The sequence below is a fragment of the Sardina pilchardus genome, chromosome 18 (genome assembly GCF_963854185.1).
Source record: "Sardina pilchardus chromosome 18, fSarPil1.1, whole genome shotgun sequence".
NCBI lineage: Eukaryota > Metazoa > Chordata > Actinopteri > Clupeiformes > Clupeidae > Sardina > Sardina pilchardus.
Genome location: NC_085011.1, coordinates 27,491,461 through 27,508,960, shown reverse-complemented (window position 1 = coordinate 27,508,960; position 17,500 = coordinate 27,491,461). Strand labels below are relative to the sequence as shown.

At 41.9% G+C, this 17,500-nt stretch overlaps 2 protein-coding genes across 2 annotated transcripts in view; one reads left to right on the top strand and one right to left on the bottom strand.

Moving 5' to 3' along the window:
• akt3a (v-akt murine thymoma viral oncogene homolog 3a) overlaps positions 1-12,216 on the top strand; it is a 26,440-nt gene extending 14,224 nt beyond the window's left edge. Inside the window, exons 7-10 of the mRNA XM_062519037.1 lie at positions 1,848-2,062; positions 3,137-3,224; positions 3,969-4,071; positions 4,471-12,216. Of these exons, the coding sequence (XP_062375021.1) occupies positions 1,848-2,062; positions 3,137-3,224; positions 3,969-4,071; positions 4,471-4,556 (492 nt within the window). The 3' untranslated portion in view covers positions 4,557-12,216. The remainder of the gene's footprint in view (positions 1-1,847; positions 2,063-3,136; positions 3,225-3,968; positions 4,072-4,470) is intronic.
• Positions 12,217-13,187: 971 nt separating this feature from the next.
• sdccag8 (SHH signaling and ciliogenesis regulator sdccag8) overlaps positions 13,188-17,500 on the bottom strand; it is a 70,813-nt gene continuing 66,500 nt past the window's right edge. Inside the window, 2 exon segments of the mRNA XM_062519036.1 lie at positions 13,188-14,156; positions 16,880-17,024. Coding sequence (XP_062375020.1) covers positions 14,118-14,156; positions 16,880-17,024 — 184 coding nt within the window. The 3' untranslated portion in view covers positions 13,188-14,117.

Sequence of the window (17,500 nt, the reverse complement as noted above, 5' to 3'; positions counted from 1 at the left end):
ACACCACACTCTGTCCAGCATACTGTGTGTGTGTGTGTGTGTGTGTGTGTGTGTGTGTGTGTGTGTGTGTGTGTGTGTGTGTGTGTGTGTGTGTGTGTGTGTGTATATTTATTTGTATGCTTGTGAAAATGTTTCCAAAGTTTGAGAGTTAATTCATTCGTGCCATCGCCTACCCACAAATTTGGGGAGGGTCTGGAATTGGACACCCTCCGGCGCAGAATTAGTTGCAGCGAGTTTTGTTAGGAATGTGGTGGTTTTGCCCAGAATGATATGGTCATTAGAGCAAAACAACAGAAAGAATCCCAATATGTGGGAGTGTGTATGTCCGTGTTTCATGTTTTGTGTGTTTGGTGTGCGAGTGTGACTGTTGGCATATTTGCATGCGTCTTTTGTGGTGTGTGATTTTGCATTTTTCTTTGTGTGTGCACACTTGTATTTGTGTTGTGTGCATGTGTGTTTGCATTTGTCATTGTGATATGTGTGTGTGTGTGTGTGTGTGTGTGTGTGTGTGTGTGTGTGTGTGTGTGTGTGTGTGTGTGTGTGTGTGTGTGTGTGTGTGTGTGTGTGTGTGTGTGTGTGTGTGTGCGTGCATGTAAATTGGTGGTTGTGTGTTTTTGTGCCTATCCACCCCAGGTCTTTGTGTGCTGTTCAGATCAGAGATGGAGTGTTGTAGTTCTCTGCAAGGTTGGGAGCATATGCTTACAACTGGCCCCTAGCCAGGGCTGCCTGTCATTAAATAGACATACCAATTAGGAGCACTTTCTCTCAGAAAGGTGTCGTGTGTGTGTGTGTGTGTGTGTGTATCTGTGCCTGTGCTTTGAAACAGCAACAGTGGTGATGCATCTGCCAAGCGTCCCCTACCTCGCGTCCGCTGGACCCTAGTGACCCACACACCTTGCTCGTCTCCGGTTTCCAGAAACTTCTGCGGTTCACGGTGGCTGCCAGCCGAGAGACATCTGACTTGGCGTCGTCGGCAGGATTGCCTTTTTTTCTTGGTGTCGCCGCCAGAAGCGTGTTTTCGTCTCTTTGTCGTACGCGATAGCGGCTGGTGTGGACTCAAAGGTCCTGTGCTTTTTAGTGTGGAAGGTTTTTTTGAAAACGGGTTCAGTGAATCAGATGTAGCTGTTGGAAACGAGAGAGTAGCGTGAGGTTCTGCTTCCTTCCCCATCAGAAACATCCTCTGTGTTGCATGTCGTCTCACATTAAGAGCGGCAAGACATCTGGATAGGCAACTGAATTGACTTCTCACATATAAAAAGCCGGCAAAACAGCTGGATAGGCGGCTGTATTGACATCTCACATACAGTATAAAAAGCCGGCAAAACAGCTGGATAGGCGACAGAGTTGATGTCTCACATTAAATGGTTGCAAAACAGCTGGATAGCTAAACGTGTCTCACGTTGAGTGTGGCAGAACATCCCACTGTGATCTCTTTAATGCTGATGACTTTCCCATTATTTGTTTGTTTGTTTATTTATTTAGTTATTTGTAACATGTGGTCTACCTACCTACCTACCTACTGTACCATCAAGCATGGTGAAGGAATATGTAATGTAAGTGTCTTGAAGTGTGTATGTGTTTGCTGGTAGATAATATTACATGCCGTCAACTAGTGGGGTCTGGGTGTGCTCATGTCGTACACATGATGCGGGTGGTTGTAGTGTGTAACGTGTGTCTTTGTGTGTGTGTGTATGTGTGTGTGTGGTGCCGGGTCCCGGAGGATAATGACTATGGCCGCATTGTAGACTGGTTGGGGCTGGGCGTGGCCATGTCCGAGTTGATGTGTGTGTGTATACAGTATGTGTGTTTGTAGTGTGTAACGTGTGTGTGTGTGTGTGTGTGTCCAGGTGCTGGAGGATAATGACTACGGCCGTGCGGTGGACTGGTGGGGGCTGGGCGTGGTGATGTACGAGATGATGTGCGGCAGGCTGCCCTTCTACAACCAGGACCACGAGAAGCTGTTCGAGCTCATCCTGATGGAGGACATCAAGTTCCCACGTACCCTCTCCTCCGACGCCAAGTCCCTGCTCTCCGGACTGCTCATCAAAGACCCCAATAAGCGGTACGACTGGACACAAACACGCCAACACAGGCTAAGCTACAGTGAACACGCAACATACAACACGCCAACACAGGCTAGGCTACAGTGAACATGCAACATACAACACGCCAACACAAGCTAGGCTACAGTGAACACGCAACATACATGCCAACACAGGCGACAGTGAGCATGCAACATACAACACTCTAACACAGGCTAGGCTACAGTGAGTATGCAACATACAACATGCCAACACAGGCTACAGTGGGAATGTAACATACAACAACATGCCAACACTGGCTACAGTGAGCATGCAACATACAACACGCTTTAATTTACATCTGTTGAAGGATGAAAAACGTCTCATGATAACTGGTCATTGACGGGTTGATAGGTTCATAGTTCCAATACTGTAGTTGTTGAAGTGGACATTTTCTACAAGCTAACACAGGTCACAATTAGCTCTGACATTTTAGCAGACAACATCCCTCTGCTAGCAGTGTAAATGCAAGTTTAGAAACGCTATGGGAAATTAGTGGAATTAATTCAAATAAATAGGTATGCAATATACACTGGATATATACTCCTTTGTTACAGTTGGGCACAAAGTCACCTTGTGCAGCTCACACAAACACAAGACACAATCACACACACACACACACACACACACACACACACCAAATGCATAGTCCTCTATTATTACAGATAAGATGTTCTCTTTAAAGAGCCCATATACATAGTCCCACAGCACAACAACAGCAACACACACACACTGTCACATAGTCTCCTACATTTCTAGAAATTACTAATATGAAAGTGTGTAATGGAGACCACACACACAGACACACACACACAGACACACACACACAAAACTTCTCCGTGCAATTTCTCTGAATTTGACCGAGTGTTGTTATAAGATTGAACGTGCTGAAGGATCCTCTTCTTTTTGTATGCATTCTCAAACGGAACAGAACAGGTGTTACTAATCGAAGATGCACAGACTCTCAGGCTTTAAATTGTTTTGTGTTTGTTTTCCTTCTGTTTTTTTTCCTCTTTTTTATTTTTTTTGTTGTTCATTTCTGTATTTGTTTGCAGACTTGGAGGGGGTCCAGACGACGCTAAAGAAATCATGAGACACAGTTTCTTTACAGGAATGGACTGGCAAGATGTTTATGATAAGAAGGTGAGTCTTTCATGTTGCAGCTGTGCAGCCACGACAGTTGCACAGACAGCTCCATCATTTATTTGTTCAAGGATAAATCCCTGGATGAGGCGGTTTTATAGATAGCAAAAGTCTTTATTAGGAAAATAAATTAAAACAAAATAAAATTGCACATATAATATATAAACAGTTAATATGTATCAGTATACTGTATATACAGTGTCCTCCAAAAGTATTGGAACACATGCTATAGTTGACAATATAAATCATCTTTTGGAAATTGATCTTAATGACTTAAATAAAAAAAACGCCAATGTTGTTAAATTCCAATAGAGGCAGGCAGTTTTTTATTTCTAAAGGCCAGTTTGAATGCTCCATACACTGCATGACTTGTAAATGAAGACACGTGACATTAACACTGTTTTCAGTATATGACTTGTAAATGAACTCAGTGTTAAAACTGGCGAGAAATCGCAAACTGCCTGCTCTGTTATGTACAGCTATTGTGTTCAATCTCTTTGTCCTACGTACACACACACACACACACACACACACACACACACACACACACACACACACACCTCTGCTCCTGTCACCTCGTCCTGACGTGTAGTGTAAGTTCTGGATCTGGATGTGAGTGGAGTGTCAACAGTGCCCCTGTAGGGAGACCCCAGGTCTGTGGTACCCCAGCTGATGAGCAGGTGCCGTGTTGTCACCCTATTCCCACTCTCCCCCCTCTCCCTTCTCCTCTTTCTTTTTCCGTAGCTGATACCTCCCTTCAAGCCTCATGTGTCATCCGAGACGGATACCAGGTATTTTGACGAGGAGTTTACGGCACAGACAATTACAATAACTCCCCCTGAAAAATGTGAGTCACGTTCCTTGCCTCTCCTTTTCTCTCTCTCTCTCTCTCTCTCTCTCTCTCTCTCTCTCTCTCTCTCTCTCTCTCTCTCTCTCTCTCTTTCTCACTGTCTTGATCTGTCGTTTGCTTTAAGACCTTTTATCACTCTGTAGCACGACACCTTGGTGTGCTTTCTATGCTGTGTGTGTGCATGTGAATATCAAGGTCTCTGCAATCAGATGATGTTTTTAAAGTAGTGATTATACATAAATGACAGCAACAGTATCTCTTTAATTTGAACGCTATCATCACATTATGGAGAGTGAATTAGTTCTTCAATCTGTGTGTTGCAGTTGTTTTCAATCACTGTGGGATATGGTGAACGGTTCGCTAAGTGCTTCTAATCATCATTTATATCTCCCACAGTTGACGAAGATGGCATGGATTGTCTGGACAACGAGCGAAGACCACATTTCCCACAGTTCTCCTACTCTGCTAGTGGGCGGGAGTGAGTTCTGCGTGGTCGGAGTGCTGCCGCCCATTTCCTCGTGTATGGTTACCATGGCTACCACTGGACCATCAGCGCCTAACCAACCTCTCTTTCTCTCTCTCTCTGTCCCCAACTCCCTGACCCCTCTCATTTGAGTTGTTTCACACACTGGGTGGACTAAAAGGGCCGTGGCCCAAAATGGCGGTGTTTTGTCAGAGGAATCTTTGGGCACAAGTCTGGGCTACAAGTCTCAAGCGCCTCCTCACTGCTTTTGGTTGCACTGGTGGACTGGCAAACTAGGGTGTAGTGTTGTCTCAGTTATTTTGATTTTTTTTTTCTCCTTGTTTTGTGTTTCTGTGTTAGTGTCTTCATACGGTGAGCTGGTTTAGCTTTTTGTTTTTTTTACTTTATTTTGTTTGTTTTCGGGTCAGGATTCTATAGTTAGCTTAGCTTAGCTGGCCATGATCACGGCCTTCCACGTTTTAGCGGGAAAGTGACCAGAAGGACCTGCCTTACTCTCTCAGTCTCTCTCTCTCTATCTCTCTCTCTCTCTCTCTCTCTCTCTCTCATGGAAAGGTGAGGCGCATCTGGCTTCAGATTCACAGGAGGTTTTGCCGGGGGGCAGAACATTCTGCCCCATGAGATTACGCACACACAAACACACACACACACACACACTTATATTTACCCCTCTCCCTCCGTACCAGCCCCGAGAACTGCTAACTGTGGACCCAATAGGGTCCAGGTCGGGAGCACACAAAAACATACACACACACACAAAACTCGTTCACACATTTGGGTCTGGATTGGATCCAGATTTGGATCTCTCTCTCTCTCACACACACACACACACACACACACACATATTAGGCACTGGATCAGACCCAGGTTGACACTGTATCTGACCCAGAATCAGAGGGTGTCTGGACGGAGCTCCATATCCTCCCCTCCCCTTCCTGTCGTAGGTTAGCTGTAGCTAGTAGCCGTTAGCTTTGTAGTGTTAGACAATTTAGAAACTGCCAGAAACGGTTCGCTCAGGCTACGCAGATGAAAAAGAAATACAAACAAACCAACAAACAAACCTCTCTTTTCGTCTGCAATCAAACTCAAGTAACAGGTACAGCAGCTTTACTCTGGGGTTCCCCACGGCTCAGCGCAGGGGACCCATACTCATGCCACTAACTCAACATGCCTCAAAACTTTTCTGCTCTCTCTCTCTGATGGACAACGGTGTCAGTAGATTAGGATTCCTACCGACGTTTGTTTTTATTTATTTTGTAAAGTTATTATTATTATTTCTGCTGCCAGTGACTCCACACAGTCACCTGGCTTAACTTTAAGGTAGTTCTGCGCTGTAGTTTCAAACAGAAAGAGAAACGTCGTCTCTGACAGATGCTAAGTCAGAGACGTTTATTTTGTTACGGTCTACATGCAGAGCTCTGCAGTGGGCCGGGTCTGAGAAACCTTGAGACGTTTCCGTGGTAATCCTGTGAATCCAAGCAATGCTTTACCTTTCCATGGCCCTCAAGGTTCAGTTCCATTCAGGGTTATTTTTCCAACAGTCTTAAACTATTCTCCACCAAGCGACCAGACAAATAAACAGAATCCAGGTACGAGGCCTCCAGAACTAGTTACTAATAGATGAAGTATCTTATCCCTTGGAAGACGGTATGTAAATATGCAAGGCTTTATTTTTGACGCCATTGCAAGAAAAGAAAAAAAAATCTTTTTCCTGTCATTGTATTAGTAGTCAGCTGATGTAACATAGTATTCAGAATGCATTACACACAAACACACACCAACACATAGAAAATGTGAATGACAAAGGCAACATTAGAGCCGTATAGAATGATGCCACTTTTCCATAGGGGAGGGGCTTAATATATATGGGCGGGCTTAAGGGAATAGCTCCTCCTATGATGTTAAAAAGTGCAATCACAGGAATTAATTCCCTTTTTGGGCAGTTAGAAGGCTGATAGTAAATAGGGGACTGGTAAGGGAAGGGGAGGAAAAATATCAATTTGTTTTTTATGACCGAGAGGGATTTTTTGTTTCTTTAAAAAATCTGATTGTTTAATTTATTTGTTGTTGAACTGTTTGTGTTATTATTATTATTATTATTATTATTATTATCATCATCATCATCATCATCATTATTATTTTTTTCCTACTACTATTGTTAGGAGTATTATCCAGTCTTTTTTCTGGATTAAAATGCACCTCAAAAATGGCTTAAGAATGTAGACAGGGCAATGAAAAAGGCCTTTTAATGTTGATTTGCTTTGACTTCAAATTTATTTTCCTATCGTCTCATACCAAAATATAATGATGTCAAGAGCAATGAAAAGCTCTAACTGAAAAGAAAGTTTGTCAGTAGTCTACCTACAGTCTAGTGGTACTATGTTGTGTGTTACTTTGTTTTTCATTTGTTTGTTTGTTTGTGTCGTGTGTGTTCTTTCACATGGCTATGTTGTCTACATGAGGTACAGTCCCAAATAGGAACCGAACTGTTGTGCAGGTGAGGTCCGGGTTGGCACCGGAGCCGTTCCCCAGAGGCCGATGCTGCATGGGGCATCTGAGATGCAAGATCCGGCCCAGCCGGTGCCGTTGGGTCTGGAGATCCCTGTGAGGGAAAAGAAAAAGAAACACACACACACAAATACGCACGCTGCATAAGTCACCTGGTGTAGGACGATGGGGCCGTGGCTTTGTCTTGAACTGAAAGCCAAGAGCATGGCACTGACCAGAGTGGTGTAGTGTAGAGTCTCTGACCACACAGATCACATTCCATTCTCACCAATTACTGATGAACTCACTGCATGTCTCCAGAGCCCTTCTCTAACCATTGCTTCTCATCAAACTGCCATTATGAAAATACCAAGCTGCTAATGACCCATACTTCGCTTGTCATTCTGGATGGAAGTTACGAGGTGTGATATGAATAGGTCAGAATATTAACATGATGTTGACTAAGTTTAATTTTCACCCACGTTAAGTTGATCTGCATTGTTTAGTTTTTGAACTCAGAGAGCCTTTTGTGCTCAAGTGAAAACTGTAACCCTCTCTGTCCAAAGTACAAACGGCAAAAGGTGTAAAAGTGAAGAGCAGATAAAAACGTCAAACAAGTCATTCCGCATTTCAAAAAAGTATCCCTAAATACCTCTGTGCTCATTCTTCATTTACACTGGGAGTTTGAGGCAGCAGGGGCCCAACACAGGCAGCTGTGTTTGTAACGATAAAAGCATCACGTCACTTCTCCTACCAAACAAAAATTCTTATCCTTTCACCCATTTTCTCAGACATTCTGCCCTACTGTAATTGGTAAGTCTTCAGGCCGATTAAGACGAGAAACATTTTTCCGTCACTTGTGTGACATCCGTCTAATCAAATCAAATTCAATTGGAATGAATGTAGTGATTGAGATGAGCAGTGTTTTACTCACATATTACGGCCAATCAGAAGAAACTATTATGCTTCAATACTATTCTATGTGTGTATGTGAAATGCACTCGTACAAAACCATTGTTAAACACTGTTACATCGCGTCAAAGATGGAGGCAGTGTAAATTCCCATTTAGACAAAGCGTTTACATGGAATGCAGCTGCTGTGAATGCTGTTGGTGAGTTAACTAGGTTGGGATATGTCAACAAGCTGCTCAGTCAGTCAGTGGCAACAATGATTGACGTCTGTTGTGCTGTATGTCGTCTCTGAAGTGTTGTATGGAGTAGTTTCAAGGTCATTTGTGTTCGGTTAGTCTCCCATGTTTTTTGCTCTTCAGGGTATTGGATGTGTGTACGGTATGTGCCTTACAGGAAAAGTAGGTTAAATGTAGATTTGTTTTTTTCTGAGGTGTGTGTGTGAAAGTATGGTTGTTGTCCATTCAGCTTCGGAAAACTTAGTTGGGTCGTAGCGCCACCTCTAAGCGGGAGCACTGGATGGGAATGTGAATGGAATGTCATGGGGCACTAAGAGGGAGGAGAGGATGCATAAAATATTGGATAGATAAATAGATAGATAGATAGATACTTTATTGATCCCAAAGGGGAAATTCAAGATTGCAGAGGATGAAGGAGAGGATGAGAGGATACAGCTGCACACGACATAAGGACATACCACAGAGCTCTTTTAGTGTTCAGTCCACTTTCAATAGTCATATCAAGCTTTGTGTTCATGTTTAATATTGCTTAAGATGAAGTTTTATGAACTTTGTCTTGATGTTACTAAGGGGCTATCCACTGTACGTAACTACAGTATACCATCTAGCACTTTTGACTCAAAGGCTAAGACATTCTGTAACGTACTGTTATGATGGTGTGTTTGAGTGTGGTCAGTTCTGGTATGGGAAGTTGTGGGTGGTTTTGATGTATATGATTTGAATGGGGGTGTGAAGGATGGCAACAGAGGTGTCAGTCGTTGAGAGACTAGGGTCTGCAGATTCGCCTGCCAAGTGTTGCTTCTCTCGAGAAGGTGGTTCCAGATGCATGATTTGACGGGCGAAATGGAGGTGCAAGCAGATGGGCTCATCCCGAGATTGGAGGTCGATCAATAACTAGTACGTTGACAAGAATATGGCGTGTGGGATGTAGGTGGCAGAAATGCAAGTCGGATTGCAAGGGCTGCATCTTAAGAGCTAAATATAAACCCAGAGACACAGACACACACACACACAAACACACACATATAGTCAACGTACAAATACACCCCCTGATCCACACACACACACACACACACACATTGTGTTCCTGTCGTTGCATGCATCTAAAGCATTGAGATCACATGGGAGAAGAGTTCCAGCTCTGCTTCACTCCTAGTCACAGTTTTGGATTAAGGCAAGTTTGAACACAGGGTGTGTTGTTGTTTCTGGGGTTCCAGGTTATTGATAAGAGCTTTGTCCAGAGACGCAGGTGGAGGCCCAATGTCCTCCCGTCTGTGGTATCACTGTGTTGGCACAGGACTGTTGTGGAAACACAGGGTATGTTGCGAGACGTGGCAACAATTCTTTTTTTTTTGTGCAATTCTAATTCATAGCTGTTGTAGCCTGTGGTACGCATCAGCCTCCCTATCCTTTTTCTCGCCCCCTCTCGCCAACATGAGCAGAATGTATATTGACTGAGCGTCAGAAAAATGGGTGAACAGGAAGTGGGTTCTCACACGCAGCCCTCACCAGCAGTACGTAGAGACTGGTGCGTTTCGGTCGAAGCGGAGTTTGGCGTAGGACGGCAGGATCTGTCACGACAATGTGGCAACTGTACCCCCTACTGTTTTGGCGAAGCTCTGATCTAATAACTGTGGTTATTCAATCCATTACACTCTGTCATTGACTGTCTTCCAGAAGCTTACTTTGGGTTCACTTCTGTCATGTGTAGTGGGATCAATGGCTTAATGAAACTACTTGGAGCAATGGTTTAATAGGACCATACTGCTGAACACAATGCATATTGTATCTATGTGTTTGTTTTGTTTTGTTTATTTCTGTTTTATATATGCTGGTTTGTTTGAGGAGTAACTTGAACATTTCTTATTTTCTGGTATTTGTGTTAGATTCTGGACACTGTCTTTTGTTTGTTTGTTTGTTTGTTTGTTTGTTTCAGCTGTGAATTTCGACATGGAGATAAACAAAATGTTTTTGGGCACTTAACATTTTATTTAACGTTTTTATGCATTGGTTTATTTTCACCATTTTTGAAGGAGCACTTAATAAACGTTTCTGCACTCTGTCTACTTGTCTTCGCCGCAGGTAAGACAGAATGGCAGACACACCTTGTGCGCTTGCACCATGTAGGTTAGGCTACACGTTACTTTTCTTTCTGCTCTCCTCAAAATGGTATGTGATTTTCTCTTTGTATCTGTATACCCATTGGTGTATACATTGACATCAGCTGGTTTTTACCATATTGACCAGTGGAAAGTGTTCTGGGCAGGCATTGTGGTGGCATTATCTTGCATGCAGAGGACATCACTCCTATGGCCGTGTGTGTATGTGTGTATCGAGGCTAAAGGATATGAGATTAGGCTTAAGAGCATTGCGGTCGTAAAATGATCATACACTTTTTGACTCCATAGCTTAGCAAACTTCTGCTATGAACTTCTCCAGTGGCACTTCCTCACGTCCATTTAACTTTTTTGTATACATCCGCAAGTTACGAAAGCTGTCCCTCCAGTGAAGTGTGTGTGGAGGGGAGAATTACTGGAAAGCACAGAATCCCTTCATGAAGATCATGCGTCTTTCTTTTTGTAAATTATAAATAAAGGAAGGAGATCTTTTCACATTGCTGTGTAAAGCGTAAAGGGGCAGGTGGATTTGATATGTTCAATTTTATGCAAAAGTTTAGGCTCCCTTGGCCAATTGACGTCATGGCATTTTGTTATTTATTTATACTTATTTATTTTGGGATAAAGTAAATACAGCCCCTGCGTTTTAAACATTTTAAAAGAAAACTAAACCCTTTTACAAGTGTTATTGCAGTGTTTCTGATTTCATGGAGAAATAATAAAAAAGAAATATAGACATGATAATGGTATAATTGTGTCCCATGCTCTGAGCTTCTCCGCTGTTTGTAAACAGCTGTATTGTATCTGCGGCAGTTGGTGGGAGAGTGCGCACTGATGAGCCAAATTTGTTCCCTCCATGTGGAGAGCTGTGTTTTCCTGTGCACCAAGTCTGGCCACAGTAGAGAGAAAAGTCAAAACAGGAACTATTGTGTGTGTGTGTGTGTGTGTGTGTGTGTGTGTGTGTGTGTGTGAGAAACTTGCTATTTAAACAGCTTAACCACGCAAAGACAGTGGACTTGTCAACATCAAAATGTGTGCGAAAAAAAAAATATACAGCTGAAAAAAAAAAGTATAGTAGAAAGCTTTATCCATCAAACAACCTGCTCACAGGATGAGTCTGTGGGACCCAAACTCTTGTGTGCCCTAGAGAATGACCTTCACGGTCAGATGAAGGTCAGAAGAAGAAAAAAACGAGGCCATTCTTCGCCCCCCCCCCCCCCCCCCTCCCATGCTCTCCCCCATACACAGGGAAAATAAGAAAGAGGGACCCTTCCATAACACGGTCATGTGATGATGTGGGTTGTATCCTTCTTAACTGCAGGGTCTCGAGCTGACTTAACGCCTCAGACATCCCTTTGCTGCTATACTGTTTGTACTGTCTACAACAGATCTGTTCTTGTTACCTTGCTCCTGATAGTGTCTAATGAATGAGCATGAATTGTAAAGTATTTATTTAAAAACAGAAAGGAGACATTCCTTTAAACAGGAAGTTTTAAAAAAGGAAAAAAAAAACTTGTAATTAATTTTACGTCCATCTAGCTTTAGAGTTTGTGTCATTTCTTGAGCTTGCTAGCTCTGTCATTAGATCCATGTTAAGATCTAGTCATGTGGTTAAGGAATGGAAGTAAAAGGGAGTAAAAAGAATACAAATGAAAAAAGAAAGAAAGTACTTCAAACTGAGATACCTGTATTACTCTGCACTGAATAAAAAAATGGAGATTTATTTCCTTAACCATAGGACTCACAAGGCTGTGACTCAAACTAATAGACAGAAAAAATGAGGAGCTGAAAGAGAACTGTTTTTGTACACTGTACATCCTTGGTATTTTTACACTTGGTAAATGTATACGATAGGGATGCACATCAACTCCCTTCCAAACAGATGGCTTAAATAAAAGCATTATGTCAATCTGCAGCCTGCTCTTATTTTGATATATTTTCTTCCCCGTGTTACGCTCTGCTAGATTATTTGACCAACTCTTATTACATTACAGATAATAACATCTCTCATGTGGATAAGACATTATTGATCTTAATGATATCAATGCACACATATTCTCCTTATTATTAACATTAGAATATGCCAGTATTATACATTTTAGTAGCTTATTATATTGTCATTTAAATTTATGTTTTTTTTTGTTTTCTATTTTCTGAATTTATGGCAATGCAAATGTGCCATTTCCCCCCGATCTTATTTATTTTGGATGTGTGTGTGTGTGTACAGAATTGAAGAAGAGCGAACAACACGCCTCAGTGTTGATCTGGAGTCATGCCTGAGCTAATTGAAGTGCCCCTTACATCACTGCTTGGGTGAATTTCCCATTGTCATGCGTTCTTTAGAATGTGTAATAACCGTAGGTTATTTGCACACCTATGAGGTAGCTCCAGTTTTTTGGCCGTAACACACTTGTATATTAATTGGGCAAACTTGTGAAGTTTAAATGAACTGTCACCTTGCATCATTCAGAGCTGTAAAATGCAGACGTTAAGAACATAGCAACATTGTAACATATGATGCCTGAGCTAATTAAGACACACCTTATATTGATTCATCTTACAAACATCTCTCAGATGAAACCACACTGGGCAAAGATACTGTACATGCACAACATGGAGTAATCTCAAACATTTTACTGTCATATTTCATATCTGAATGCATCAGTTTGTGTATTTGACAGTAAACTAGATGTGAGGTGAATGGCAAGAACTAGACATTTGCAGATATTAATAGATAGAGTAGAAATAGAGTTTTAAAAAAGATTTTTCTTAGCATGGAGAGGTGACAGTTTAAATCAGTTTTATGTTCAATTCATCATTTTTGTTGTATTTAGAAATTCTCTTGCTGCAAGTAAAACTTCAAGTACACTTTTGCACATTGGGAATTCAATCAGTGATTTTTATTTTGTAAAACAATATACACTACATATTTAAAAGAAAAAAAAAACATTTGATTTAAAAACAAAAATACAAAAATGGTTTACGAAAGTTTTTTTTTTAAAGTTTCTCATTTTAGACAATATTATTATTAGTCAATACAAATTCATATATGATTGGTCCTGTTTCTATACAAATTCATATCTAACTTGTTCTGCTGTGCTACACAATACATACGACACATAGTGAGGGTATAATTGGAGCCCTGAGACACTGGAAGTGTTCTATACTGTTTTATACGGAGGACCAGCTCCACCCCCACAGAGAGAGAACCGGAGAGGCCAAAACCCCAGCAGGCTGCCCCAGCAACGAGCCTCCAGAGCTGGGGACAAAGCTGAAGAACCTCCCCTTGTCTACCTCTAACCTCTTACATTGAACCTGCAACTCTTTGGTGGCCTAACACAACTCCACACACACACACACACACACACACACACACACACACACACACACACACACACAGTCTATACCGATGATCTGGCCTGATGCACCTTGTTGCCTCTGCAGGGTTATAGCAGTTTAGTGAAACTTGGCAAGAGCAGGGTCTCAGTATGCTTGCACACACACTTGCCTTCTACTCGGATGAAACCAGGAGGCACTGAGCCAACGCTGCTCCAGTCCTATTTCAGTGGATCACTCAGTAGCGTCAAAGCACTGCACTGAATCAGCGTTAGCATTACAAAACTAAAAAACTGCTGGGTTATTCTGAAAAGCCACTTCCTCAAAATAACAACATCAAATTGTTTGGTTACTCTTGAAACAGCACTTTGTTAATATAACATGGACCTGTTTGTGTTGTTATTCTGAGATGTGATGTACTCAAAACAAACGAAATACCAAAACAAATACACAAAGTCCCAAACGGTCTTGGTCTCAGGTGGAGGGCGAGTCAGACTGTCCAGCTGCAGGTGTCTGGAAGAGGCACAGAAGCATGGGATTACTCAGAGGTCATCGCTCACACACTCTACTGTACATCACTCATATACTGTAGATCCTTGCAATCTGGTCCTCGAGGTTTTCCGGTTGAAACGTTCAAAACCAACACAGATACTTTGAAATTAAAATGGATGAAAATGAATAAAACATTTTCCCAAGTTAACATTAGCTCAATGTTGTTTTCTGCGGCACCAGAATTACCTTAGGAACGTGCATGTTCGCTTATGCCATCGGAAGGGTCTAAAGGTATAGGTTATTTAATGAATTAATTACATTATTTTAATTTATAGGGAGGCTTAGGTAGTAATATTATAATTATTTATTTACAGGGAGGCTTAGGTAATGACGTTTGTTAATGGGTAATTGCAGTGTGTTAATTACTTGGGCTGAAACTGAGCATTGGACTTACTAATTAGAGCAAGCTATTTAAATACAGTGAAGCTTTTATTGTTATTTCTAATGTTTCTTCCCCAAAATATCTTATTTTCAGTTACATATTTGACTTTTATTTCTTACAGATTGTCACTTTGATTTTGGTTAACCTTGGACATAAGCAGCTACAGCATGTTTAGCAGAGAGAAACAGACTCCAAGCTTAGCAGATAATTGTTACTACACAAAGTGCCAGGGCCTATAAGCCCATATGACTTTAAATTGGTTTTGTCAAATATATTAGAAATTACTTCTCTTTTGATAGAACTTGTATTTGTATTATAATCATCAGTGCTGTATTTCAGACAGTCTTGCATTGGTCCTGATTTAACATAGAAAATAGTTTATCACTGCTAATGAATTGAGCCATCTTGTTCCATTTGTTGTTGTTTAGTAGCAGCATGGACCTCAGTATGTAAGACACACTGTTTTAAAATGTAAGTGAACTAAACTGACGCTACACCAACTGCCACAAATTAAGGTGTTCATATTAAATGAGAAATAATTGGCACATTTGACAGATTGGTTAAAAAAAAAAAACTTTTTCAAATATAAAAACAAAGAGGCTCTTTGGCCTTGGTAGAATACAGTCGATTTTTAGGGAAATTAGGAAGGTGTGCTGGATAAAAAAAAAAAGAAAGAGCGAGTGAGTGAGTGAAAGTGGGAGAGCGGGTAGATGAAGACTGGAAGAGGAGGAAGAGGATGAAGATGAGCAGGAGGAGGAGGAGGATGAAGAGGAGCAGGAGGAGGAGGAGGAGGAGGAGGCGGCGGTAACAGCCTGGGCAGTATTAGTGCGTTGCGTAGCGTCAACTGGATGCTGGCGCACCCCCTGCGCTGGCGCTAATCTCCCACGAATGTCAGCGTGCCGCTGCCGCCGCTACCCTCGCCACCGTGCCACCCTCACCACCGCGCCCGCCTCGTCCTGCTCACGGCATCGCCCACTCCCCGCCAGCCAGCCTCGCTCCTCCCGCTCCGCCGCAATCTGGAGCGACATCTGCGCACGCCTAGTCTTGCGTGATGTGCTGCCGCGGCGACCAGCTGCTGCGGAACTTGTGAGCGCTCGGGGAGAAAAATATATATATCAATAGAGAGATAAAATAAATATATATGTCAATAGAGAGATAAAATAAATATATATATATATCAATAGAGAGATAAAATAAACATATATGTCAATAGAGAGATAAAATAAATATATATATCAATCGAGAGATCAAATAAATATATATATCAATAGAGAGATAAAATAAATATATATATCAATCGAGAGATAAAATAAATATATATATATATCAATAGAGAGATAAAATAAATATAAATGTCAATAGTGAGATAAAATAAATATATATGTCAATAGAGAGATAGAAAATACAGAAGAAATAAATATATATATATCAATATCAATAGAAAGATACAAAAAAATACACAGAAAAAATAACAGATGAAAATGTGAAAAAGGAAAAAAAGCTGTTGGGATAGAATGTGAGATCTCACATTAATAGAAAAGAAAAGTAGCGAATGGAGGGAGCGAAAGAAGAGGAGAGTTGGGAATAGAGGAGAGGAAAGAAGAGGAGAGTTGGGAATAGAGGAGAGGAAAGAAGAGATGGGAACAGAGGAGTGGAATAAGAAGAGATGGAGAGAGGGAGGAGATAAGAGGGGGAAGAAAATAGAGCAAAATGAAGATATGACGAAGAGGAGTGGAGGAGAGGAGAGGAGAGGAGAGGAGGATAGAGGGTGGGAGTAGAGGACAGGAGAGGGAGGTGGGCTATATGAGAAGAGGTTGAGGTGGAGGTCAGGGTGGGGGAGAGGAGGTGAAAGTGGAGGAGAGGAGAGAAAGTGAGGGTGGAGGAGACGAGAGGGGGTGAAAGTAGAGGAGAGGAGAGGAGAAGGGGTCAGGGTGGAGGAGAGAAGAGGAGGTGAGGGTGGAGGAGAGGTTGGGGTGGGGAGGGGGTTTGGTGGTAAATTGAGAGGAGTGAGGTGAGAGACAGGACAGGTGGTGTATGTCTAAGCAGAATACACAGGGTGTGCATTCCTATGACCAGGTGTGTGTGTGTGTGTGTGTGTGTGTGTGTGTGTGTGTGTGTGTGTGTGCGCGCGCACGCGCGTGCATGCGGAGTGGAAATAGAGAAGGGAGGACCTTGTATCTACTGTATACCTGCCTACAGAGATTGTATCAAAAAGTCAAAAAGTGTATGTGTGTGTGTGTGTGTGTGTGTGTGTGTGTGTGTGTACCTATGTGTGCATGTGCGTGCGTGCGTGTGTGTGTACCTGTGTGTGTACCTGTGTGTTTATGCGTAGGTTCTGCATCTCTTGGGCCAGCTCTTGTCTCTCCTGCATCAGCTGGTTCTGTTTCCCCAGGAGTTCCATCACCTGCTGGGCACTGGACTGACAGTGCTGATCCAACTGCTGCAGCCTACACACACACATACACACACACACACAGAGAGAGAGAGAGATAGAGATAGAGAGCAGATGAGGACAGTGAAAGAAAAAAAAGAAACAAACACACATTAAACCTAAACATACAAGATTACTTGAGTTGGACTTTTGTATATGGACAGGGAATAAACAAAAGCATTAAGAATTATGTTGTATGAATAATTAAATGAATATTATGTGTTAATAGAAGTCTGTCTTCCATGTGAATTCATTATGGAGGACATTAAAATGGCAAAGAAGACAAACATTGCTATAACAGTTCCTTCAAACAACACCCAAGTGTAAATAAATGACACTAATGCCTATTCTCAATAGTCTGTGTGGATGTACACACCATGTTTACCAAATCAGTATTCCTAAAACTCCCCACAAAGTTTTAACAATAATCTGTTCATTAAGAGCCAAGTTTGCGTTTGGCTGGGAATTCAGAATGTTCAACACTCGTATATG